This window comes from Podarcis pityusensis, assembly GCF_964106645.2.
Source record: "Podarcis pityusensis genome assembly, chromosome: 2".
NCBI lineage: Eukaryota > Metazoa > Chordata > Lepidosauria > Squamata > Lacertidae > Podarcis > Podarcis pityusensis.
The window spans coordinates 4,499,964-4,526,902 of record NC_138029.1 but is presented as its reverse complement, the minus strand read 5'-3'; the positions used below and the strand labels follow the sequence as shown (position 1 = coordinate 4,526,902).

The 26,939-nt window shown below is 48.6% G+C and overlaps 2 protein-coding genes across 10 annotated transcripts in view; one reads left to right on the top strand and one right to left on the bottom strand.

The window, feature by feature from the left end:
• The window catches only part of SPRYD3 (SPRY domain containing 3), a 49,412-nt gene extending 45,423 nt beyond the window's left edge, over positions 1-3,989 (top strand). For all 5 annotated transcript variants that reach the window (XM_080990187.1, XM_080990186.1, XM_080990185.1 and 2 more), the window contains exon 11: positions 2,011-3,989. In XM_080990187.1, the coding sequence (XP_080846313.1) occupies positions 2,011-2,145 (135 nt within the window). In that variant the 3' untranslated portion in view covers positions 2,146-3,989. The remainder of the gene's footprint in view (positions 1-2,010) is intronic.
• A 504-nt stretch (positions 3,990-4,493) lies between these two features.
• The window catches only part of TNS2 (tensin 2), a 126,872-nt gene continuing 104,426 nt past the window's right edge, over positions 4,494-26,939 (bottom strand). For all 5 annotated transcript variants that reach the window (XM_080989637.1, XM_080989641.1, XM_080989639.1 and 2 more), the window contains 12 exons: positions 24,347-25,600; positions 22,616-22,766; positions 20,589-21,511; positions 18,642-18,728; positions 16,756-16,887; positions 15,031-15,123; positions 13,761-13,838; positions 12,950-13,027; positions 12,016-12,184; positions 11,735-11,803; positions 10,212-10,241; positions 4,494-9,817 (listed from right to left, as the gene is read on the bottom strand). In XM_080989637.1, coding sequence (XP_080845763.1) covers positions 9,676-9,817; positions 10,212-10,241; positions 11,735-11,803; positions 12,016-12,184; positions 12,950-13,027; positions 13,761-13,838; positions 15,031-15,123; positions 16,756-16,887; positions 18,642-18,728; positions 20,589-21,511; positions 22,616-22,766; positions 24,347-25,600 — 3,206 coding nt within the window. In that variant the 3' untranslated portion in view covers positions 4,494-9,675. The remainder of the gene's footprint in view (positions 9,818-10,211; positions 10,242-11,734; positions 11,804-12,015; positions 12,185-12,949; positions 13,028-13,760; positions 13,839-15,030; positions 15,124-16,755; positions 16,888-18,641; positions 18,729-20,588; positions 21,512-22,615; positions 22,767-24,346; positions 25,601-26,939) is intronic.

Sequence of the window (26,939 nt, the reverse complement as noted above, 5' to 3'; positions counted from 1 at the left end):
TGGAGTACCTCAGGGTGCGATACTCTCCCCGATGCTTTTCAACATCTTTATGCGCCCCCTCGCCCAGCTTGTTCGGAGTTTTGGGCTGGGTTGCCATCAGTATGCCGATGACACCCAACTCTATCTGTTGATGGATGGCCATCCTGACTCGGCCCCAGACACATTGACCAGATGTTTGGAAGCTGTGGCTGGATGGTTACGTGGGAGCCGGTTGAAGCTAAATCCTTCGAAGACAGAGGTCCTGTGGCTGGGACGGGGTGATATGGGATTGGGGGGACAACTCCCATCTCTTGCGGGGGCGCAATTAGTGCCAGCACCGTCCGTTAAGAGTTTGGGTGTAATCTTCGACACCTCCCTTTCCATGGAGGCGCAGATTGCAGCTATAACAAAGGCGGCATTTTTCCATCTCCGCCAAGCTAAGCAGTTGGCTCCTTACCTCTCTCGCCCTGACCTAGCCACTGTGATCCATGCGACGGTCACCTCCAGACTGGATTATTGTAACTCGCTCTACGTGGGGCTGCCCTTGAGACTGACCCAGAAACTCCAGCGGGTGCAGAATGCTGCAGCGAGACTCCTTACGGGGTCTTCGCTGCGAGACCACATTCATCCGGTGCTATACCAGCTGCACTGGCTCCCGGTGGAGTACAGGATCAGGTTTAAGGTGCTGGTTTTAACCTTTAAAGCCCTATACGGCCTAGGACCCTCGTACCTACGGGACCGCCTCTCCTGGTATGCCCCACAGAGAAACTTACGGTCTTCGAATAAAAACATCTTGAAGGTCCCAGGCCACAGAGAAGTTAGGCTGGCCTCAACTAGAGCCAGGGCTTTTTCGGCTGTGGCTCCGATCTGGTGGAACACTCTGTCACAAGAGACCAGGGCCCTGCGGGACTTGACATCTTTCCGCAGGGCCTGCAAGACAGAGCTGTTCCACCAGGCCTTTGGCCAGGGCACAGCCTGACCCCCTCCCTCGGCAATCTTCGCGGAGCTCTGGCCCAATAGTTGCCAGTGGCTTGAATTAATTAATTTTATAACGAATGATTTTAGACTGTTGTTTATGCTGTACTTTTGTACTGTTTTATTGTTGTTAGCCGCCCTGAGCCCGGCTTCGGCTGGGGAGGGCGGGATATAAATAAAATTTATTATTATTATTATTATCACTTGGTCTGGTTTATGCTAGTTTTCTCATTGTGTTTAAGGTTCCCCTGGTGGCTGACATGCACTGCTGGTAATGTTGGTTTGTCAGTGTCTAGAGCAAGTGAATTAGGTAATAAGCAATGCCATGTGATAATATATCTTTATAGATTGTATTACTTCAGACTGAGGATGGGGTGTCAGTTTCTGGATGTTCCCTGATTTTTTTGGACAGGGGGAACAGAAGTCTGACCACATACAAATCTAGCAAATCAGCTAATGCTTGAGTTAGTAGCACATTTCCTCTAGCTGTGTATGTGGAAGGAGACCTTTCTAAAACTGAACATTCAAATGCTTAATCTTCCCACCTGCAGCCTGAAGTGGTGCAGTCGAGCAAGATACATATCAGGTTAAGGTAGCTGTTCATGCATTTTGTCTCAGAGATTCCTTTATGCACAAGCTGGGCTTGTACTTGCTAAGAACTGGTTCCTTGCCTTATGGGAAACCCTGGATTACAAATAGCTATTAGTAGATTTGGGCGGGACACTGGCCTTTGCTTTTGCTCTGACTGTCTGGAAGCTTGAATAGAGCTGGATAAGAGACTTTAGTTGACTGTCTTAGGTTGTCACCTATAGTCTTTAATTATTATTATTTTTAAAGCAGATTTTTATATTGACTTTTTTAGTCAACTGAGTTTGTAGAAGCTGATCTAATTTTGTGCATTGTTCTTAAGCACATAACAAATCAATCTGCCTTTTGGAAATTTCATCCAGAGCCTGGTTCTGCAGAAGGAGAATCAACTGCAGAGCTAAACTGCACTGATATAATCTGAAGTCTTGTGTTTCTTTTCTCTCTCTTCCCACCCCCTTTCCCTCCCAGGTGTTCTTCACACGCAATGGGAAGATTATTGGCAAGAAAGATGCTGTGGTGCCGTCTGGGGGCTTTTATCCCACTATTGGGATGCTGAGCAGTGGAGAGAAGGTCAAGGTAGATCTGCACCCGCTCAGCGGCTGAGAGTGAAGGGGTGTGGGGACCGAGCCTCTCTCTTTCCTGCTGCCATTCCTTGGACTGGCCTGTTGTTCAGGTTGTTCTCTGTTGGACTTGCAGCCTCTGCCTCCAGGGGCAGCATTTTGCCTGTGGGGCCATATAGATCATATAGATATCTGTCTAGCTAACACCACCCGAGGCCACCTATCTTGGTCTCTCCCCCCCCCCCCCCAAAAAAAAAATCCTATGTGATTGCAGATACTTTTGGGCTCCTTGTACCATTGCTGGATGCTGGATCAATCCTGAGGCTCTTGTTCCCAAGCAGGTCTGGGATTAATTACTGGGACAGTGTCCCACTCTCTTCCCAATCACAATGTTCCGAGTCTGTGTGGCTCTCGCTTCTCAGTTTTGAAAGGGAGGCTGGGATATGGCCTGGCCTCGTTGCACTCTGAATGCAACGGGCCCCATTTTGTGATGGAGCAGCACACTCCTGTGCACCATATTGCATCAGGCATTGGTTACCCCTCCCCAGCTGCAGGCCAGCCCCACAACATCTTGCCTTTCTGCTTTCCCTGCAAATCCCTTTGCCACTTTTTAATGTACACTTGCTCCTCCAGTTGAAACGTAGCTTGAGAGGAGCCCGTACCAATTTTGAGGATTGCATGAGGGAATGTTATACAGATGGTGAAAATCTTTCTTTGACTATATTTCCCTGTGTGTTGTGTGCACCTTCCTGTCACATCACTTGTTTGAAGGAGGCGGCCTTCCATCCATGCTGAACTCCCTTCCTGCTATTGTGCTAGCATGCCTTCTTCCTAGTGCCAGTCTGGAGGTGTGTTGTGAGGGCACCCTGCCTTCTTCCCAGCTCCCTTTCCTGAGCCATTGAGATCCCTCAAATAATTGATGCTGGACCCTGGAAGGGTGCTGCTTGTCCTGGGCGCAATGCTGCTGCAAACCTGTACTGCTGCTACTGCCATTTTGTAAGTGGGAGTGGAAGCAAGCAGAGACATGGGGCGTGAAATGTGCCCTGCAGTTTGATTGTAAAGCGTTTTCTCTTCCTCCTCCAAGTTAATGAGGGCTGGCCCTTGATGTGTAGGCCTGCCCTTGTCTTCCTTTGCGCTCTAGGTCTCTTGTCCTCTGCGTTGTGCTTGCTGTCTTGTAAGCTTACCTGTTTTGGCTCTGAGGTTATTCAAAGGCTCTTCAGAACTGTAAGAATCTGTCATGATGTCACTTGTGTAGGTGTGGCTAATCTATGGCAGGAGATCCGTGATCATTGGGGGCGGTAGACAGGGGAAGGACAGGCCCCTACACTAGCCCCTCTGGCCCTTTGCTGCTATTAGTTTTCTCAGAAGCTGGTGGTCCTGCAAATAGTTGCACTGGCTCCCTCTTGTGGTCCAGTTACCTGGCTTTGTTGCAATTGTACTGTTTTTAATAGGTGGGTTGGGAACATAAGCATCCCTTTGTGGTTCGTTCTTGCTTGAATGTTGATGTTGTGCCAGCAACCACCCCAGACTCTTTGGAAATGTGACAGCACCTCCATCTTCAACCTTAATCCATGCTGCTGTTGCAGACTTCCACTGGTGGCTGCTTCCTATCACCAAACTAACCTAATACTTGAGTGGGATGCCAGTGAGAGAGAGAGAGAGATCAGCAGGCTTTGCTGTTGCAGTCCTTGGAGAGAGCCAAAATACTGTCGCCCTGCACCCTGTTGTGCAGCCTGCTCTTGGGCTGTGTGAGCCGACGGTTGTCTGGTCTGAACAGAACCTCCTCCTCTCCAGCTCTGCATGGCACCGGTTCCTGCTGCATCGCTGTAGAAAGAATCTTTATACATTCAATAAAGTTGAAATGTCCATATTTATCCAGCACTGGAATAGGCTTCTGTGTTCTTTTTATAATGCTTCACTACATCCTAGCCCCATTCTCTATTGTTTGGACCTTATATCTTCACAGTGCCCTCACTGGTTGCACTAGCTGGCCCCTGGGGCCCTTCAAAGTCTACGATATTGTGATTTTAAGTGTGCGCTGCATGCGGAAGTGGCCTTCTCCCCGCCCAACAGTGACAAATGTGCATCATGATGATATTGAAGTGGCAAGCTGTGTCTGTTTCTGTGTATGGAATTGGAACATCTGGAGCTAGGGCTACCTGCTGCTGCATGTGACTAGTTCCTGTAACTGTAACTAGAGCACATCCAGCGTGTGGCCATAACCTCTTTCTGGTGCTAAAAGCACAATAAGAAATTCAGATTGCAACAAAGGACTCCTGCTTGGAGAATCTCCAGGCCTTGCCTGCTGCAGCCCTTGTTTTCCCCTTCCCAAAGTGAGAAGCTAAACAAGACAATGATGGAAAGACAGACACAGGTGCCAAATAACAAAAGTAGAGCAAGCACCCGTTGGGTGTTAATTTTACGAAGTAAACAGAAGGTGTGTTGCCGTTTATACACAGAGAAGAAAAATACAGATATAAAAGATAACCTGGCTTAGTGCCGCAGCTCCCCCCCCCCTTATATATAGATATATATTATCAAGACATCTCTGGCTAACATCCATTTATAAATTCTTTAGTAGACAAAAATAGATCTCTGTACTAAAACCAACCCCCCCTCCCCCCAAGATTTGGGGGCTAACTGAGCCCCATTTTCTCTTCTTCTACTGATGTGCCGTCTTTAATAATATTGGTGGCTTCTTTGCTTTGTTGCGTTAAAAAGCACAACACACACAAACACACACAGAACCAAGCTCAGCTGTTGCTCTTTTTCTACTTGTTTACATATGGCACCCAGCAATGAGCAACAGCAGGGCTTAGTGGATTGCACCTAAGAAGCAGCCTAGAAATCAAAATGGCAGCAATTGTCCAAGCTATTAGTGCAGCATCATACAATTCCCAGTTTTTAGAGGGGAGAATCATTCAAAGTTGTCTAGGCATATTAATGGTAGAACAATTCAGGCTGTGGTCTGCTTATTTTTAAACAAGGCCAGTGCAGGGCCTTTGCTAGCTCAGGTTTTATGTATTCCTGGTAGACTCTCCTTGCCCTGTGACCCATAATCCTAGTCCTTCTCATAGAATCATAGAGTTGGAAGGGACCACAAGGATCATCTAGTCCAGGGGTAGTCAACCTTTTTATACCTACCGCCCACTAATGCCTCTTTCTTGATGGTAAAATTTCCTTACTGCCCCCAAGTGCTTGATGGAAGGAGGATTCAGCTTGTGCCATAGAACCCCCTCCCTCCCACCCAGAATCCTGAAACGCCCACTGGTGGGCGGGAGGGACCAGGTTGACAACCCCTGCTCTAGACACTGCTTCTTCTCTGAAAAGGAGATACATTGTGTGAGGATATTCCAAAGTGTAAGAACACAGCCCTGAGGAATGCTTGTGATAAGACACCCTCTGTAACCCCTTTTTTAACCTTTATAAAATAGAGAGTTTAGGCAGTTTGCCAGAGAAGGTGATGATATAGTATTTTTATGCTATCAAACTATAGTGACAGACTAATTTAAAGTAAGTAAGTTTCAGTCACCCCAGAAATAGGTTCTTCATGGTCCATTGCAGCATATTTTGCTCACCTGGTGCTCTCCAGCTGTTTTGAACTGCACCTCCCATCAGTTCCAGCCAGAATGCTGCCTGGGCAGGTGGGAGTTGGGTTCCACCAGGTTGGGGAAGGCTGTGATACAGCGAAACAAATATGACCACCTTTGTAGCTCAGGGGTGGGGAACCTGTGTCCCTCCAGGTGACTTCAGCTCCCATCAGCCCCAGCCAGCATGGCCAGGGATGATGGGAACTGTAGCCCAACAATATTGGGGTCTCCCTCCCCCAAGTTCCCAACCCCTGTTTCAGTTCCAGCTCCATTAGGTTCTCACGAAATAACGTGATATAATGCAAAGTAAACAGCTGCTCTTATTTTAGCTAATAAAAACACACGTCACAGAAAAGCAATCTGAAAGTTACTTGGTGGTCAAAAGGATGAGTTGTCTCACAGGGCTTTGAGCCTCTGGGAGAGACACTGAAAGCAGCATTTCAGCAGATGCGTGTTCTCCTGTTATGGCATTCCAGTGCTGGAAAAAAGGTACAAGAAGTGGGGTTTTCTTTTCAGCAAAACTGCTACATGTATAGCAGCCCCTTCTCAAATAGTGCACTAATGAAACCAGGATAAGGCACAGACAAGGGAAGAGGCACAAACGCCCTTTGCGAGGAATGGCTGCACATTTCCTTATGGAGGGAAGAAGCCACACATGCCTTTCATTAGGGGGAAGAAACACACCTGGCAGGGTTTCCTGTTACCTTCAATGAAAATGACAGTAAGTGAAAGAAGAGTAAAGGCGAGGTTTGAATATAGGAGTGTTCAAAGGCTCACATACACTTACTCCTCAGAAGTTGGCTTGTGCTAACATTGCAAGACTAGGCTGTTGTATAGCATCCCCTCTCGCTGCCTCTATCCACTAGACACTGCTGCTTCTCTGAAAAGGAAACACACTTTGGAATATCCTCACACAATGTTACAACACAGCTCTGAGGAATGCATGTGATAAGACACCTCTCTGTAACCCATTCAACAGCTTTTTAAGGTGTTCCCAAGACCTTGGGCTGAACAGAGCCCCCGTTCCTCTTTGCAAATGTGCATATGCAGTTAGTAGGTGCTCCTTAATCTGGCAGAGAATCTTGTGTTCAAAAACATACAGCACTTGCAAGACTGTCAATACTTTCAGGTGGGATTCAGCTGCATACTGGCAAATTAAGGTTGCTTGATTAAAGTGGCTTTTTGTGCTCTTGCACAACAAGCCAAGAACAAAACAACACCCCAGACTTTTCATAGTAAGGCAAGTCATGAGAAAATACACAGGGAAGGGTAGAATAACAGTTCTTTGTTGCGGTGTCATGTGAACTCGCCACAAAGAAATTAGAAGAAATGCTCAGTAAAACAGCCAACGTTTGCAAACATGCAAACGACGACTTAATAAACAGGTCATCTGAAAGCAACCACATACAACTTCAAAGATATCAACTGATTGGTCCATAAATGGCCACTCCAATTTTCTCTGCATTGCTTCACTGGGAAAAACAGCACTTTGTTTACAACTGTGCCCTGGAGAGAACTGGAAACTGAACTCAAAAGGTGCTTCCTGACAGGTTCTTACATGGGATTGGTGCTGCCCATACATGCACAGGTTCTGTAGCAGCTGCAATAAAGCGGTAGTCCCCCCACCCTGCCTTTGATCCATTTTTTTTCCTTTTTGCAGAAAATCTGATTTAAAAAACACACCTGTTGGCTGTTTGTAATACCCAAATTACTTATTTGCAATACCAAGCCTCTGGCCGGAAGCACCCACAGAGACAGGTCCAGATGATCCAGCCATAAATCCATGTACTCAGTCTCTCTGCACTCCTGAGCTAGGAGCAGAATTCAGAAAACCTGGTTCTTCACTCTGCTAACCCCCAGGTTACTGCTGCCTTTAATTTTAATCAGAATATGAGAGCAGTTGGTCCCATTCTCTTCACTGTTCTCTGGTCCGTTCAGCACACATTGCTGCCGCCACTCTCAGCTCCTGCCACAAGGTAACCTGGTAATTTGAAGACCAAGCATCCTTACTCAGGCAAAACAGCAGCTTCCATTGCTTCCCACTTGACCCCTCTATCACATACAGTTGCCTAAATGCTGCTCCATTATAGAACTAGGAGAAAGGTAGCTCACCAGAGACGTTATGGACTATGCACCTCCTTTACACAATCAGTGCATTTTCATGCATGACTCTTGCTGCAATGTGAATGCAAAACCGGCATTGGTCAGAGTGTTGATTTGCATTACAAATCTTTCTCCCATTGATGGCCTAAAATGGTGACCCACCCCCACCCCATGTTAATATTTTCGAGTATTTACAAATCTTACTGTTTCCCTACTGCAGTCTGGGTTCTATCCTTTTGGATGCTGTTTACATCATCAGGGGTAGGGACCCCATGAGCCTCCAAATATCTCTGGACTACGGCTCTCATTATCCCTGCCCCTTGGCTGCAATGGCTGAGGCTGATAGGAGTTGGGGGTCCAGTAATACTACCTGATAGCTTAAACTCTCTATGCAAGAGGTGTGAGTGAATTGCCCCTCTTGTGCTGCTCAATTCTATTCAAGATGTAGACTGGAATAAGTTGAAGGGTTGTTGCCTTAGAATCCTATCCAGAAAGCAAGGCCTTCATTCTAAATGACAAAGAGTAGTGGGAAATTAATTGAAACCCACATCCAAGCTTCAGAGCCAATGGTAAGAAAGACTGCCAGACTGATAAAATATATTGGTACAGCAAAGGATGAAAGGAAGGGAGGGGCATTAAAAAATTAAATTAGAATTCTAAAACACCCAAGACCAGCTTTGAGGCCATAGCCTGAGTGTTTAAAACAGGGCAGACAGGCTTCAGGCTTATGAGATCTACTTCCATTTTTTACTAAAACCCGGACACCCTCTAACCACTTTCACAGTCTTTCAGACACACACAAATAACATTCCAGGTAGCCCCCTGCCCATCTCCTTTGTTTCAGTAATGTAACACTGGGAGGGGTGTTATTTTCTGGTTGTCACAACTTGGGAGTCACAAATACTTGCTGATCTACTTCAACTCATCCAGAAAGCTAACAGTAGAACTGACTGCTGTCCACCTAGCTTAAAACTTCCAAAATGGATCACTTATCTTTCCATGTTGAGCACTTTTCCTCACTAATGGAAGACAAGGTTAGTACTTGATAAGTCTAAAGGATATTTATAGCCAGACTGATCTGCAGTGATCAGAAGCAGACATGGGGCTTGGACCTCTGGCTGCTGGTTCTGTGCTGCAAAATGGCACACATGCCCATATGCTAAGGATTTGCAGGAGTGGGGAAAACAGCAAGTAGCGGGAGAGCTTAACCCTTCACCTTCCCACTAGTCTCCTCCCCAACCCCAACCCTGGCAAACATCCCCAGGTGCCTTTCTCACTTTGCTGGGGCTTTGACCCTGCAAACAGAACCACCCGCCTTCTGTTGCTTTGCAGCGGAGAAGCAAGAACCAGATTTCCCCAGCATGGTGTTTGCAAGCTGGCCCTTATGCTACCCTTGGCCTGCCCAGAGTAATTCTAACCTCTTCGTCTACTAGGATGGTACAACATGCTGCCTCTTAATGGATGCAGACAGCTCCACATATTCATTGCTCCCAGATGCCTTCAGTTACTGTTGTGCTGCAGAGCCTTGTCTGAGCTTATGAAAAAAATCAGCCAAATATTTAAAGCTGTACAGTCCTTTTCTAAGTTGTCATCCATTGGTGCTTTGTCTGCTAGTAAGAAAACACAGTGCAATGCAGACTCCTGGGGTCCAGTGAAGTGAGTGCAGCCTTGACATCCACTCCCCCTAGAGCCCTTTTTGCTGGCCAGTAGGTGGGGGAGAGGCAGGGGAGTAGAAAACTCCCTAGCAGTGACTCCACCTGGGCCTGCCAACCTGCCCAATAACAGCTTCTCCCCGCATTACACGAGCAGCACAAATCAGTGGTCAAGGTGGGGAGGAGGAGGAAGAAGATGCCTGCAGAGAGATCTGCAGCAGTGTCCCTTCATCTCCGGTGAGTCCCCAGCATAACCTTTGTGATGAAGTTGACAATGGCCGATGCCGGTTGCTCAGGGTCTAGCTCAGCAAAGAGGTGGCAGACGTTCTCACATGGGCTGCCTTGCTTCTTGGCCACAAAGCCAAAGATCCTGGAAGAGAAAAGCACTGCTGAATATGTGTGTGCATGCGTGAGAGATGGTCCTGGTACCCATTTTAATTGATTCTCTCTCCTCCCCAACCTGGATGCAGCATCAAAAATGGAAAGTCAGCTCTCAGGACCAGAATAAAACCAAAGAGTTTTGGAGGAAAAAACACCCACACATTTTTTTGTACTCTGTAAAACACTGTAAATAATAATAATAATAATAATAATAGCAGTAGTAATAGTAATAATAATAATAATAATAATAATGGCAGTCTCTGGGACACAGAGAGGGGCTCTATTCCTGCCCAAATTCTCTTGTGCAGGAGGGATGTTAAAACAATGGCTGACAAGACCTTTGAAGAGTTAGCCCCAAGACCTTTGGCCTCCCCAATGCTTACCTGGATGTGGTGCCATCTGGGTTAGCCCACCTGCAATTAAAGAGAGACAGACAGAATAATATCATTTCAGAAAAAGTGTATTTACCATCCTCCTCTGAGACAAGCCTTCAACAACCCCCTAAGAGGTGGCCACTCAAAGCAAACACACAGCATGCTTTGCTTGAAAGGGAGCCCTTGGGAAGCTGAGCGCCTTTCGACTAGAGCAGCTCTTTATGTCAGTTTAAGTAATGCCATCTTCCCACCCACATAAACTTAAAGGAATAATAACACAACATGCTTTAATGCAGCTGTTTGGTTAATACCAACACACTCCAAAAATGCCAAGGAGCCCCCTCACAATTTATTTAAACTCGGCTTAAAAGGGCAGAAGTCTAAGAAACTGCCTGTGAGGTCTTTATTTGTTTTTAGGTATTAGGTTTATGAATTCCCCTTCCTCCAAAAGAAGCCCAGAGTGATGTACAATAAAAGATAAAACAACAAAATACTTAAGTAGATAAAACATATTACAAATCGCCAAATCTCCATGAAATAACAACATTATTAAAACATAGTATCACTTGCTGACGTTAGGCATTAGACAATAAAAGCTTGATCTGTAAAGGTCTGGGTAAACAAAGACATCTTCAACAGACACCTGAATGCAAATAATGATGAAGGCAAGCCTAACTCCAGGGGGTCATGATTCTAGAATCGGGGGGCCTTGCTATCCAATCTTGAACCATGAATCCTAGTGGGGACCATAAGCAGAGACAAACCCACTCCACCAATGTTAGGAATCACATCGGCTGGCCTTGGAGAAGGTGCTGCTTCGGATACTTGGACCCCAGGGCTTTAGAAACCACGATCAACACAATGACAACAGGCCTAGGGAAGGTGGGTATGGTTGGCCCAAAAAGGCCTGGTGGGCCTGATCCGGCTCGTGGGTTGAAGGCTCCCAACCACTGTTCTCAACCAAGGTGATTGCACTTTCCACCCTAGGGGGTCTTTACAACATACAATTCCTCCTCCTGCACATACGCACACACTCCTTTATTATAACCGTGGTCATTTTATTAGTCACACAAACAAAAACCCACAACCACTTATAATTCAAACCTTGTGAGCCCACCAAAGTAGGAAACACAAATATAGGACTCAGCGACATCAGTAAAGAAAAATAATGTTAAATGTGCTATAACACTGTGACACCAGATGGCGCTGTGGAGTTCCGTCTTTCAGCAATGTGCTTTCCCATTATGAGGTTTACAGTGCATTTTCCTGAAACTTTTTTTTTAATGTGTCTAGATCCAGCCATAGTCTCTACACAACAGCCTCTTCTTAGAACTCAACTTACAGCTTGCTAATATTTCCCCCAGAGGCCCAGGAAAGATCACACAGACGAGCCTTTGTAGAAGCTCCTCCACAACCTCAAAGCTACAGCTGTAAAGGCTCTAGAGAGAACACTGACAGCAGACTGGTGTTCTCTGAGTAAGGCGCAACCTAAGCAAAAGCCTGTGGCAAAGCCAGGCTAAGCTGCTGGTTACCTGCGGTCCTGAGGATCTGTGCTGCAGAAAGTGACGCTGCTGACAGGATAATGGCGCCGGAAAAAGAGCCTGCAGGTAGAAGGAAATTTTCCTGAATCAAGAAGGGAGGAGGGGTGCAAAACCCACTGTGGGTCTCTCTCATGACAACAGGAAGAAGGAAATACACGGGAAGAGCAAAACGTATCAAGATGGGCAGGGAAGACAACAGCATACTAGGAGGAGAGGAGGGACTTGGCCCACAGGTATCCTGGTGCCCCTAGAGCAGAGGCAGGGTGACTCACTTTCTCTGGTTGTCTGTGAGCGTGATGCCCTGGGCTGACACCTTGAAGTGCACGACGCAGGCGGAAGCACGAGGAGTGGCGCCCAGGGTGCTGGTTGCTGCCTTGGCCACAGCCTGTGGGCCTGTCAGGGACTCTGTTTCCACAGAGCTCAGGTACAGCACACTGCAGGCTATAATTTGGAAGAGGGGAGGTGGGGGAGAGAGAAAGAGATGGATTGTCCAAAACTTTGCACCTTCCATAACCACACAGCTCAGACCCACCCAGTTCCCCATCTGCTCAGGCTTCCAAACACTTAAGAGAATCCCTTCCATTTCATCCTTGTTTGATTTTCCGCTGCTGAAACCAAAGTCTGAATTAGATGTTAGCGAGCCTTGGTTGGGAAGAGGCTGCAGTGGGAAGTGGGAAACAGGGAAAGGGTTAAGCAACCCTTCCCTCAATCACTTCTTCTCCCCTGTGAATTTCATCCTCTCCTTGCTGCTTTGCAGCTTTTCAAACTGACCAGGACTCCACAGCTGTATCTGCTGCTGAATGCCTACAGACCTCCTTACCTATTTGTGACAAAAATAGCCTAATATATCTTCCTACTTGAGTGACACTGACATCTAGTGCAATATTCAGCTTCTTGTGCATCTCAACTTCCACGAAGAACAAAAAACAAGGTTTTGTTACTTCTATTTTTCAGTTTTAATTTGTATACCACCTTTATTTTTTGGGATAGCGCAGCCACTGGAGCATGGGACTCTTAATCTCATGGCTGTGGGTTCGAGCCCCACATTGGGTGATCTCATGCAAGCAAGTCATAATAATGGGGCTTTAGCACTCTGTGTGGTTATGCACCCCTTCACCTGTGAATATCAGAAGTGGAATTCTCTAAACTGCTGCTGGTCGAAAAAAATGAACACACTCCGCCCTCCCTCTCTGCTTTGGTACTGACCTGCTCCCTGTTTCAGCAGATCAGCAGCTGTGCTCATGTTGGTGGGAACAGCCAGCTCTGTGCACTCCTCCACAAGATCTGGAAAGGGGGAGGCAAAGAGAGAGACAACACTGTCTAACATGCACACAGTGGTTACAGCATGTGGGGCTTGCATGTGGTGAAACAAAGTTCAAAACTTCATTCAGCTGTAAAGACTAGTGTCCCTCGTCCCAACCTACAGGGTGGCTGTAAAGTTAAATTTCTGCCGTGGGCTTCTTAAGAGAAAGGTGGGTTGCAGGTGTGGTAAATATGAAGCTGCCATAAACCTTAGCATTTAATGAAGTACTTCCAGGGGTGGAAAGCACTTTGCGGTTATTATCTTGTAATCCTTACAACTGTAAGGTACATGAAGGGTGTGGGGCTGAGTGGCAAGAGCCACCTGATAAATTCATGAGAGTCAGGATCTGACCTGAAGACTTACTGATCCATAGCTCTATCTCTGAGCCATCACACTGCTTATACCAGCATGGGAAACAGGAGCTGTAAAACTTGGCCGCATCCTGCTAACAGCAGAAGCACTGAAATCAATGGACCTGCTAGTTTTGTACATTAATTTTGATGGTTCTACTCTGAGTAGACATTAGTTGGATAAAATCCAAGCAGCAGAGATAATGACTTGCCTGGAATACACACACCCCTGCCCCTTTCTGCTTTAATGTGGGGAAGCTGCCATACAAGGCATATATTTGATTGTTTCAAGATTTATAGCCAAACTATGTCCCCACTGCACCCAGATCGCTTGACTCCCAAAATCTTCCTGAGCACTTCTTACCTTTGCTTGGGATACGGAGACGGCAAGGCAAGGAGATGGGGGTGATGGAGTGCTGGGACACCAGGGCTGGCAAGCTGCCTGCAAGGAGAAGAGGAACAGCCATGGGGCAAAGCACTGCTTCTCCTGCACAGCCACCTGACAGTATCTCCCCCCCTGCACATGGCAAGCACCCTCTTCCTCCCTCAAACCTGGAGCACTGCTTAACCTCCCTGGCAAAAGCATAACATACTGTATTTTTCGCTCTATAGGACACACCGGACCATAGGACGCAACGAACCATAGGAGGGAGAGAACAGGGGAATTTTTTTTTTCTTGTTCTCCCCCTCTAAAAGAAGGTGCATTCTGTGCGTTCAAGGTGCGCTCACCCGAAGCCTCCGGAGCCCAGCGGGAGTTCCCGCTGGGCTCCGGAGGCTTCAGGTTCCTTTCGACCTGCTCTTTGGGGCTGGCGGGGGGAAGCGCTGCTTTCCCCCACTGCCAGCCCCAAAGACTAGGTCGGGGAGCAGCGTGAAGGCAGCGTGCCGCCTTCCCACTGCCCCCGAGCTTGTGGGGCTGGCGGTGGGAGGAAGCGCTGCTCCGTCGTTCCGTCTCGCTGTTCTGGCTGCGGGGGCAGCCTTTGTAGCCGCTGGAGGGCAGCGGGGTGAATGCACCCCGCTGCCCTGCGGAGGCTTTGCGCAGCTAACCCCAAGCTAGAACAGCGAGATGAAGTGCTCCGCAGCGCTCCATCTCCCTGTTCTGGCTTTGGGCTTAGCCGTGCAGCCTGCATTCGCTCTATAGGATGCACACACATTTCCCCTTAATTTTTGAAGAGGAAAAAGTGTGTCCTATAGAGCGAAAAATATGGTAATTTTTCTAGATGAGGATATCATGAGCTTCCTGGAGGTAGCGCCCACTTGCCCCACAAGGTACATAATAACATTACAAAGAGCCCTGCTGGATCAGGCCAATGGCCCATCTAACCCAGCATCCTGTTCTGACAGTAGCCAGCCAGATGCTGGTAGGACACCCACAAGCAAGACCCAAGCACTCTGCCCTCCTGCTCCTTCCAGTCACTGGACTTCAGAAGTCTTACTGCCTTCAACTGTTGTGGCAGAACACAGGCAAACACAGACATCCTGCTGGCAGCCAGTGATAGCTTTACCCTTCAAGACTCCAAGCTGGTGGCTTTAATACTTATCTGCTTAGGTATGTGTGTAACTTTTTACACTGCAAAATATAAATGAGAATGTGCCAGGTGTATGGGCACCTCTTCTTCTTTATCCCAGTCACTCACCAAAATGGGGCTCGTTGTTGCAGCCTTTGATCTTCACCCCCTTCGGTCCTGTCTCAATCAGAAAGTGACGCACCAGCTGCTCAGCAGGATCGCCTATGGAAGGATGGAGAAGAATTTTGGTTGGTTTGTATTTTTAAGTGAACTTAACTACTTTGCACCTCCTCAGCAAATATATGAAGCAGAATGTAATTATCCTTTAGGTTTTGCCCTTCTTTGAATTTTGCAATGCAGTTCTCAGTTCAATGAATGTATCAAAATATGTTTCAAAAGTGCATATTTCTAACATTCAGAATATATTTAGAAATGTGTACAAGGATATGAAATATGAACTTACATACAAATTTTTGTATGAAACTCACAGATCAGCCTGAAAGTGGGATGGAATGGACTTTTATGAATAAACACAGGCAAAACTGACACTGTGCAGAAATAGGATGAACTGTCCATCCCTACTCCTAAACGGCCTTGGCCCAGTATACCTGAAGGAGCTTCTGCCCGGACGCTGAGGTCCAGCGCCGAGGGCCTTCTGGCGGTTCCCTCATTGCGAGAAGCAAAGCTATAGGGAACCAGGCAGAGGGCCTTCTCGGTAGTGGCGCCCGCCCTGTGGAATGCCCTCCCATCAGATGTCAAAGAGATAAACAACTACCTGACATTCAGAAGACATCTGAAGGCAGCCCTGTTCAGGGAAGTTTTTAATGTGTGACATTCTAATGTATTTTTAATCTTTGTTGGAAACCACCCAGAGTGGCTGGGGAAACCCAGCCAGATGGGCGGGGTACAAATAATAAATTATTATTATTACCCTCTCCCTATGCAACATGCTCTCAGGAAGAGCAGAGTACTCATCAGTTATGGCTGCTAGGGTCTCTTCTATATACTTTTTCTTCCAACCTCTCTCAAGCAAAGAGAGAATTTGCCAGGGATGGAAACTTATTTATGCATCTTCCAATTAACCACATCCTCTGGGGGTTCATAAAGTTAAGAAAGCACAGATACAATAAAAACTAAACCTATCGATGAAGGGGAGCAGGAACACATAATACGAGGACAAAGATCACATAAAACATTGTGGCTTAAGAGCCAGCAATTCAGAACACTCTTGACGGGATAAAAGGCTAAGGAAGGAATTGGGTAGTTTGAAGAGGAGGGATGGGCAGAGGATGGAAGGAAATCTATTAGCCAGCCTTCTCAGTTTCCCCTCCGCATTTCCCTTCTCGGCTGGACATGGCCAGGACACGGCTAAGAGGCACGGGAATGTCAGAAGCAGCTGTGTTCATATTGTGCGATACTGAGAGGAGGCTTTACTCCTTGGGTGTAGCGTGCCTGTCTGTCAGTCGCAGATGAGAGGACAATGGACAAGAAGGGGCAAATTGCCCATCACTCTTTGTATTGGGAGGCTGGAAAGGTTTGCCCAAATGACAAGACCCTGCCCTCACAGATGTGGTTTAAAGGAAAGCAGAGCAAGATGTTTGGCACCAGCTGGGCTGTAGGAGTTGCCGGAAGGAGGCTTACAAGGCGCCAACCAACCATCTTAGGAACTCCATATTTGAGTAGAGGTTTACTCTGTAGCCTTTTCTTCTCCCAAAGGTGTCCCGTGAGGCAGTGCAGGTTTAGGATCAGAGTTTTCCTTCTAACGCTGCAGCAACTGCTTGGGAGACAGGCACTCTCTCGCACGGGGCTGTAGCTACTGCTGCAAGTCAGGAAGTGTTGGGTTGTTGCTTTTACCTTTGGTGGAGTGGTTGATGCTGTTGGGTGGAGGTGTTGCCACTTTCAGAGCCAGGCCGTAGGCCCCCTGGAAGGAATTGCTGTCCCGAATGAGGAAGGTCCCAGGCTCCTTGTCCTTCAGAAGGGCAATGGCTGCTCAGGAGCAAAAATGTTAGTGTATCAAATCTTGTGTATGCAGAAGCCTGCAGTTCTACCATCACACTACATTATTCTTCAGAATGAGGCCCAGTACCAACTGGGGTCCCTGGTACTTCCTTGTGTAAAATGGACACCCACTTCTTTACAGGCACTTGCTACTCACAGGTTATGATGGCTGGCTGCCTCCTCTCTAGCAGACAGGAAGCAGCAGTGACCATTTCCCCAAAACACAGGCAAATACAAAAAAAGTCAAGTGTTTGCTATTACAGTGGTACCTCGGGTTACAGACACTTCAGGTTACAGACTCCGCTAACCCAGAAATAGTACCTCGGGTTAAGAACTTTGCTTCAGGATGAGAACAGAAGTTGTGCTCCGGCAGCGCGGCAGCAGCAGGAGGCCCCATTATCTAAAGTGGTGCTTCAGGTTAAGAACGGACCTCCGCAACGAATTACGTATTTGACCCCAGGTACCACTGTACATACATTAAATACAGAGCCGTAGATAGGTGATCTTGCACCCCTGGCAGAACCATCCAGATAGCGCCCCTTAGCGATGGACAAATTAGCTCTTCTTTCCGCCTCTCCTCCACCCCCCCTCCACCCACTCAATTCCTCATGCATTTCACCTGGTAATGAATTCTTGTTTGTAAGGAATTCTGACGGAAGGAGGCCAAAACAGAGATAGGACACCAAGATGGGGGAAGGCTGACCTACGTGATGGTACATCGGTGTCTCCCCACTTATGCACGGGTTACGTTCCAGGCCACTGCGTGCATAAGTGAAGTCGCATAAAGTGGGGAGCACCCCACTTTAACAGGGAGAAGGGCATGGGAGCCAACTCTTTGTGGCCCAGGTTCCTTCACCCCCCCCCCAAATATTATGAAGATGCTGTCCGTCCCCCAGTTAATGGGCATTGCCATTCAAATAGTGTGCATGTGCTCCATCTCGATTATACAGGGCGGTGCTTACCTGTCCCCCCCCCCCATATATTTTATTCAAGCTGGCATCCTCGAGGGAGGGAAAGGAGAGAGAGAGACAAAAGAAGTGACTCTGGAGTAGGCAGGCTTTGAAGCTGGCGACTCTCCCCTGGTGCCCGGGGAGGCAGGGGTGCGGGCAGTGAGGTGGGCCGGGCAGCACCAGGGGACGAGGCTGGGGGACCTTCCCAGCCCCAACCCTGAGCAAAGTCCAGGAGAGGCAGAGCTGGCGCCTCACAGCCAAACAGGATGGAGCGCTTGGGGCGCACGCAGGCTCCCCGCCAGGCTGCCCAGCCAACCCAGATGCCAGGAGGGCCAAGGGGTGAGGGGGGCAGCCAAGAGCAGGCGCCACCCAGCACGCCCTCTTCCCTGCCCTGTCTGGGCTGCGGGCAGGGAGCGCGGGCCGGACAGGGTGCCTGGCGGAGGGTCTTGGCAGCTGATTTTAGGTCCCCCCCCCGCCTGCGCCCCTGGCAGGGGTCCACCTCACCCCCCCTAGCTATGGCCCTGATTACATATGCTATTACAGTGCAGAGACATTTTAAATATGATCACCCAGTGGGAACATGAAGTTAACATCAAGAGTCACAACTCAAGCAGACACATATTTCACAGTGATTAACTAAATGGCACGACAGATCTAGAGCAGTTCTTGAATTAAGCGCTCTTTGATGCTTTTTAAAAACAAGGTTGGGAGAGCCTGCTCTAGAGAATGTGCCAAATACTGATTTTGTTAGATCCTATCCAAACTAGGCAAAAGTGCTTGGGAATGGTGTACCTTGATCCCGGGACAAATGAGGCTTGTACCAGAACTTTGATGTGTCTTGGACAAATTTGACGCTAACCTGGTTCTCTTGCTGTGAATCTGGAAGAAAAGAAAATGGAAGATAGTGTGGCTCTCTTTACAAAAGGCAGACAAGCAACAGTGTTAGCAATGGCTTTTAAAACGTGCAACATTAATACTAACACAAAACATTTTTTGCAGCCCATTAAGAGTGTTTGACATGCTTAACTTACACTATTCTTAAGTCAGGGATGGGGAACCTTTGGCCCTCCAGATACTGGCTGACTACATTTCCCATCATCCCTGACCATCGTCTGTAATGCTGGCTGAGGTTGATAGGAATTGGAGTCCACCAGCCCCTGGAGGGCCACAGGTTTCCCATACCTGTCCCAAGTGACTCTTAGCACAATATTACAATGGGGAGTGGTCACAGGTAGAACACAGACCCAAGTCCCAAGTTCAGTCTCTATTCGAAAGGATCTCAGGGGACAGGCAAGGATTCCAGACAGCTGTTGTGTGTCAGAGCCAAAAATATGGGGCTAGATGAGCCAATGGTCTGATTCAGCATAAGACAGCTTCATGTCCTCATTATTCCCGAATCAATGGGGTCTGTGGCTTGTGAGGAGCCCTTGAAGGAGCTGGATATGCTTAGCCTGGAAAAGAGGAGACTGAGAGGAGATATGAGAGCCATCTTCAAATATCTTAAGGGTTGTCACATGGAGGAGGGATGGTGCTTGTTTTCTCCTGCTTTGGAGGGTAGGACTCAAATGGCTTCAAGCTGCAAGGAAGGAGATTCTGACTAAACATTAAGAAAAACTTTCTGACAGTAAGAGCTGTTCAGCAGTGGAACAGTTTCCCACGCGAGGTGGTGGACTCTCCTTCCTTGGAGGTTTTTAAGCAGAGGTTGGATGGCCATCTGACATGGATGCTTCAGCTGAGATTCCTGCATTCCAGGGGGTTGGACTAGATGACCCCTGGGTCCCTTCCAACTCCAAGATTCTATGATTCTGTTCACACAGTAGTTTATAACATTTAAAACCAACATCAACAGAACAGAATACTAAAACCTAACAAATCCCAGCCAACAGCTTTAGATGGAATGAGGAAAATGGACTTAGATTCTTGAGGTTGCTGGAGTGCCATATTTTATTCAGTCTGGACCCTGGGTTTCAGGGCTAAGCCTCAGGGAACTTTGGTTCAAAGGAAGCCTGCTTCTCCTTACAGCTAACACCATTTGAGATCAAGGCCTCTACTGCTGAGTTAGAAAAACCAAGTGTTGGAGCCTTCCTCACAACAGAAACCATTTCAGCTGCCTGGCTAAATGCTCTTCTACACAGAAAGTTGGCTTGTCAGGGAGAAGGGTTCATAAGCCCTATTTACGTGTTACTCACATGTCAGGCACCAATGTGGAATTTAGCCTGACTCCTGATGTTGAATTAGTCTCTCTCAACAACCATGTGTTGCATGCAGTTGTGTGGAAAGAAAACCCCACGTGAAAGCTGCTACTCTACGTGATTGGGACACCTGATTCTGACCGCGTGAAGCCCCTACACACAAGCAGCAGCTCACTCACTGGGCTTTTTTTACACAACGCATGGCTGTTGAAAGATGATGTCAGGAGTGAGCCTAGAAGCCAACTTCACACTTAACCCCCTGCAGGTGAGTAACACATGAGCAGGGCTTGACGGATAGCCTTCAACCTGATGCACATGGTATTTTTTCACAGGTGGGAGCATTCAAAACACACGGTCCCCACCTGCATCCTGAACTGGTACAGTCCAGGGAATGAGGACCACCTCAGTGTCCTACATCCAAATTAGTTACTGAGATACTGAAGGGAGCTGCAGAGCAACTAAGAGCTGGAAGCAGAGGGTGGGCATTTAGGAAGCCACAGCAAGGGATTAAAAATGAGACAATGGAGCCAAACGCCACATCAAATACCTGTTCTAAGAACGGAGCTGTTTGCTGGGCCAGGTGTGTTGCCATCAGGCACGCCAGGTGCAAATGTGACATGGTGAGCGGAGCCAGGGCTACGGCCAGGTGGTGAGCTCCTCTCCCAGTTCCTGGCTGCTGGTATGTGATGCTTTTCAGGCAGCGGGGGCTGCTGTGGCTCGCAGAGCGGCTCCCGTTCGGAGAGGCTGCTCTCGGCGCCCGTGTAGTAGGCTGTCGCAATGGGGAAGGCCGGGGTTGGGGAGCTCTGCAGGTCCGCGAAACCATAGCCAGGGGCTGGCGGCTGGACACTGACTGGGTAGGGCCCGAGAGAGGGGCTGCTGTTGGGGCACCGGAGAAGGGGGCTCCCCTCGGCCTCATTTCTCTCACAGTGCAGCTGCCCATTGTAGGCTGCTGGGATCTGAGGTGAGGCTGGGGCGCTGGACACAGTTCTGCAGCCGGGAGGAGGCTGGCTGTAGCAAGGGACCCGTAAGCTGCTCCTCAGGGCCGGTCTCTCCATGACGGGGCTTAGCTGAGGCCGTGAGGCTCCCTCAGCAGATGATTCGCAGGAGACTGCCGTGGCCTGGAGGCTAGAGCTCTCTGAACCGTTCTGGTGTGGCTGGTCCTCTGCCGGGACGCCATGTTTGGCTGTGGGTGAGGGGGTGATGTGTGGAGGGCTGGAAGAACAGTGGGTGTGGGGGCACAGCTGTGGTGCTTGGAGGCCTGGTCTCAGAGAAGTCCCATTAGCCTGTGGGCGGAAAGTGGGGAGGTGTGTGAAGGCCTGCATTGGGGTGAGCATCTGTGCGGGGCTGCTTGAAGACGCCATCTTCTCTGGGCCTCTTTTCCAGCCAGGAGAAGCCAGCTCTTCGGGGCTCAGCCGCAGCACGTTTTCAGGAGGGCTGGTGGCCTTGTTGCTGTGCTTGAAGGTGCCAGGGCTGTGAGAGAGAAAGCGTATCATTAATAAATCTTGACAATAGCATCTAGCATGACCAGAAAAAGATGTCCATGCTGGCAAGCAGGGGAAAAGCCACAGCCGCTCAAACTGGTAGTTGGCTGGGAGGGACCCAAGTGTATCCAAGGGCCACAGATTACTATTAGGGCTCATCCACGCTTCCGCTTGTCCTGATCTCTTGGCAGGGGTCTGAGAGGTTCTTCTTTTGTCTGCCACTTTCCCCGGAAAAACCCCATGTTTTCCACTGAGTCAGAACAAACGTCAGTCAGATTTTCTGCAGATTGATGTTTGTTTTGATTCAGTAGTAAACTGCAGGGGGTCCAGGGAAAGCGGAAGGATGAAAGGAAAACCTCTCTTACCCATGCCTAGAACTCACAGGGCAAACAGAAGAAAACAAGTGGCAAAGAGGAGTGTGGAGAAGCCTTTATTCGAGTTTGGTACTGCCTTTCTGCCCAGTGAGGATCGTCAAGGTGGCTTATGGGGGGGGGGGGGGGGGCGGGATTACAGCCTTTCACATAATGCACACAAGATTGACTGGCCCACAGTATTGTTTTACTGGCTCAGCTGAGCAACCACCTCAGTGATTGCACAGTTCTTCTGCCCCATTGCCTAGAGGCAGTTCTGAACTTATCAGGAGTTGGCAAGTTGTTGCTGACTTGCTTGCAATAATAAGAGTTAACCAGAAACATTAATACCCATTGACCAGTTTATCTGCACACCAGTCACCAGACTTCAGCTTGAGCACCTTGTTTCTCAGAGCCAGGTCGATAGCCCAGATGCTCTGCTTGAGCCGCCTGACAACATGCCCTGGCGCACACAGAGACAGCACTGCCACAGTGGCTGCCAGTTGCAAGGGAATACTAGACTGTCTTTTAGGGAACATTCCTGACCTTTTCACCAAGGAACGCCTGATATGCTTCAAAAAATCTGGCACATTTTCTGGAACACAGTTCAAACAATGGCTCTACAGGTCGCTCTACAGGATGATGATTGACAGCTGGCTTTGACTTTGAAATAGGACAGAAAGATTACTTTAGAAAGAGCCACAGATAGGAAATGTGTGCCGGCTTCTCTGTGGTGCACCCACCTGTCACTGCTGAATACTGGACTGCTGGTGTGGAAGGAAGTGGGAGAGCCAGAGATGTCTGCACAGTGAGCCCGTACCTCCTGACGATGCTGCGGAAGGGAGATGGGACCGTCATGCCAGGCCATCATGCCATCCCTGCAGTCTTGCAGCTCTGTGGAAAGGAAAGGAGAGGAAATGCAGGTGGTCTGTTGGAATACCACAAAGCTGACACATTCATAGGGAACGGGTCCCAGATTCCAGGGCCTTGGGCACAATGATCGCTTTTCATAGGATCTCTCCTGCATAGGCATTGTGGCAACAAAAGCCCAGCATTTGATAGCTGCCTCTGCTCTTGCACGGGACCCCTTAGATATGTTTAGTAGTACGGAGTAATGGTTAGAATGCTGGGCTCATGGGTATCCAGGGAAGGGGAGAAAGGAGCCAGTGGCTGAGAACTGGGGAGATTATGGCTCACCTTTCAACTCAAAAATGAAAGCCAGCAGCAAAGGGTCCACAATCTTTCTGTTATTTCACACATACACATACTCCCCCCAGAGTCTGTAAACATTTTAAAAATTATTCTCCTAATGTCAATGCAGATGAAAGTCTAAAATGATTATACCCAAAAAACCACAAGTTACACCAGCCCTGCAAAGTAACCCAGTATTATAATGCCCATTGTGCTAAAGGGAGGGGGAGTTTGCACAACAGTGTACAATAACTCTGAAATGCAGTCCAGTTGGGCTACCTGTTTGGGTTTTTAAAAAATAGAAAAAAAGAAAGGGGGAGGGCTGTGAAGCTGATTGTAGCAGCAGTGCAATTAATTAGGCTGTGTAGACAATCCTGTTTACTCTGCACCCATTGGGATCCGCCCCCCCCCCCCCAAGGTTTGGGAAGTGGTATGTGCACAACATTAGCTGCCATTTATATCTATCTTGTATCTATCCTGACTTGCCTTATGTTTTGATGTGCTTTCCCCCACACCAGCTTCAATCCAAATTTAGAAAAAGAACCACCTGGTTGCCTTCTAAGCTGTTCATGTGTACATAGCCTTAAAGGCTGGAGGGGGCCAGGGAAACAACTGAGGGTTTCAGCAGCATGTAGAAGCACAATGTCTGGATACCAGGTCTACCTGTTTGGCAATAAAGCTGTGTATACAAGCAGGCTTCTGAAATGCACAGGGGACATTTTTTCACAGTGAGCTTTTGTACATAGCAGTTTGCGCAATGACATCATTTGTGCTGTCTGTACAAATAGGCAGGCGTATTTTCAGACTAATGCACAAAAGTGTTCTCTATTGCCCTCCCCTCAAATTAGTGATTACACACACACACACACACACACACACACACACACAGTCTTTCAAAAGAAACTGTCTGGTGACTGGTGTGCAGATAAACTGATATACAGAATATATGTATATATAAGTATACAGAGGCAGCTGAGTTACTGTCCTGCTACTCTGCATATTTCATTCACAGACAAGGTAAACATGGTGAGGTGAAGTCCAGCAACATCTGGAGGGCCACAGGTTCCCTGTCCCTGCACTAGGGTTTCTGGACGTTCGCCCTTGCCCTTTTCCTAGCAGAAAGAACCACACCCCTGGTTCCTCTCTAGCCACGTGATACAGCACCCATAACTGCTGAACCTGAAATCCTTGGCCGGGGGGGGGGGGAACCCTTGGCTATGAATGCCTAGGATGCCTCCTGCGCTGGCTTGGAAATGGAGCCCCTCCATGAGAGTCACACTCACCACGCTGCCTTTCCACAGGTGCTGGCAGGAGGAATTCGTCGCTGCTCTCTGGGGGCTCATAGCCCTGCTTCCTGGTTGGTGGATACAGGGGGCTGGTTGGCGAAATGGAGTGGGGAGATCCAGAGTATCCAGAGACAAGGCAGGCCTTGGCTGGGCCCCGGCCGTAGGCGTAGGATGGCCCTGGAGGGTAAGGGGGGCCATAGCGGGGGTAAGGAAACGCCTCGGCATTCTCCTCCATCACTTTGGACCTCTGGTGGGCTGGGTAAGTGTGACCTATGTGCCCTGCCACCATCTTGGGCTCAAAGTTAAAGGCTTGGTGTTGCCCATGGGGCACATGGTGGTGCCCATAGGTAGCGGGCATTAGAAGTGGCACAGGCTGCCCTTCCCGGTGGAGCGGGTGATGAAGCAGTGGTGGCCTTGCATTTTCCACCCCCCACAGATCAGGGTCACGGTCCAGGCGCAGGCTGTAGAAAGCAGCCGTGGGCAACCTTGCCTCTTCACGAGCCATCTCTTGGCAATCTTGGCAGGGGCATAAGAAAGTGGGTGGGTCCTCCAAGATGAGCAGCTCCTCATGCTCCCGCCGGCTGGGGCTGTGAGGCGGCAGTGGCTCATGGCCGAAGGGGTAGGCGTGGGGCTGTATGCCCTCGGACAGGGAGCGGAACACCCGCCGTTTCTCTTCGTACCCCTCGGGATGCGCATGAGAGGGCCCGCCATTATAGAGGGGCTGCCGCCGCTCCAGAGTGCCATCTGGTCTGTAGTAGGCCACGTTGTGAGGCCTCTCAGGGCTGTGGGAACGGTACCCAAGGCGGCAGGAACAATGGCGGGCCAGGCCAGAGCGCTGAGCTTGGTAGGAAAAGTGGATTCCTGGCTGACCGATGTCTGAGAGCTCATCTTCCAAAATGGCTGTTTCTCTCTCTTTGGTAGGAGAAGGGGAAAGGGCACGGGGACAGCTCCCTTCACTCGGCTGCCGAGGCTGGACACCAAAGCCCCCCAAGAGCCGGTCCAGCTCCTCCTTCTCGGCAGCTGTGGGCTGTGGCCTAGACGGTGGCGTGCTCTCGTCCGCCTTCTCGGTCAGCAGGGAGGAGTGTCCCGAGTCGCTGCTGATGGACAGGAAGCGCCCACCTTGCTGCGGAGGGGACTCTGGTCCTCTGGGGCTGCCATTGGTGGTGGAGGAGGAGAAGCTACTCAGGTCACCTTTCTTCTTGATCCGGGCATAAAGGCTTCCATCAAGAGGGCCCCGGGTGTGCAAGACATCTGCAAAGGACAAGTGAAACAGCTACTCAGGGAAGGCTGTGGGTGATGCAGAGCAGTAGGTGAGGTTGGCATTCACACGGCACATGTGGCCTGGAGTCTCCCCAGTCAGTGGCTTGCGCCTGTGTGCCTGGAACACGTTTGTCCAGGTGCCTCACGCTCTACGCTCATGGTTTAGTACTGGGGATGAGCAACTTTTACATCAGGGGTGGGGAACCTTTTTGGCTCTGCGGGCCAGATTCTTATCAGGATCTAGCCTTGCAGGCCAAATTTGACAGGTGGGTAGGGCTGTGCACCAAGTAACTGGGCGCTTCAAAGTTCTGCATTCAGAACTTCAAAGCACCACACTCAGCTCAGGCATCAGGTGTGTGAACAAGTTCCCCATGGGGCTCTCCCTTGCACATCAGATCCAGATTTTGGCTCAACAGCCCATCAGCTGATGGGCAGAAGAGACAAGTCTGCTTTCCCTTGCCAGTGCAACCTCAGGAGCACACTTCTGATGGTGCATTGGCAGTAGCATCTTCACCTGCCTCACACCTGATGACATCACCTATGGAATCTATATTTTTGACAGCTCTTGCCTTCTTTTCTCCACAGTGGACTGGGGACCAGAAGCATATTCTACTGCATGAACTGGCCACCCTCAAGAACAACCCTGCACCTTTAAAAACTTGGCCCCATCTACCTCAGAAAAGCATGGTTCAAGTAGTGAAATATATATTGTGACTATGAGTTTGTGCTCCAGTTCCTCAAGTAATTAAAAAACTTCTTTTAAAAGGGAGTTTGTTTATTTAATTGGGCAAAGTGTGTATAAATGAGAAAGCCTACATGTGTTTCTTTAAAACAGTGACAAAAAGGCGAGCAAGCACACCTGATGTGCAAAGAGTGGAGCACTTACTGGCTAGTGGCTGTTTGTTGTACAAGCTATGGAACCAGATTCCTTCGATGATGAAGAACCTGCTTTGGCCGCTCTTAAAATCCTTTTATTTATTTTTTATTTATAAAAAATTTTTAACACCGCTGTATCATTAAAATATATCACAGCAGTTTATAACAATATCAAAACATACAGTTAAATCTAAAAAATTAAAAACAAGTTAAAAGTAAAAAAATTTAAAATAAACACCAAGCCTATCTTCATCCCATGGCTGGAGACAGATGATTAGAGCTAAAACTGGGTTGAAAGCGGGGATGCCTTTTGTGGGCTGCTTCCGACTTTTATTTCTGGTAATCAGGTTTTCTAGGTTCCTTTATTTTGTTTCAAAATCCTGGAAAACCAATTTGGCCAGAAGCTACAGCGAGTCAAAAGAAATATATGTGAATATTGCAGAAAGCAAAGCCT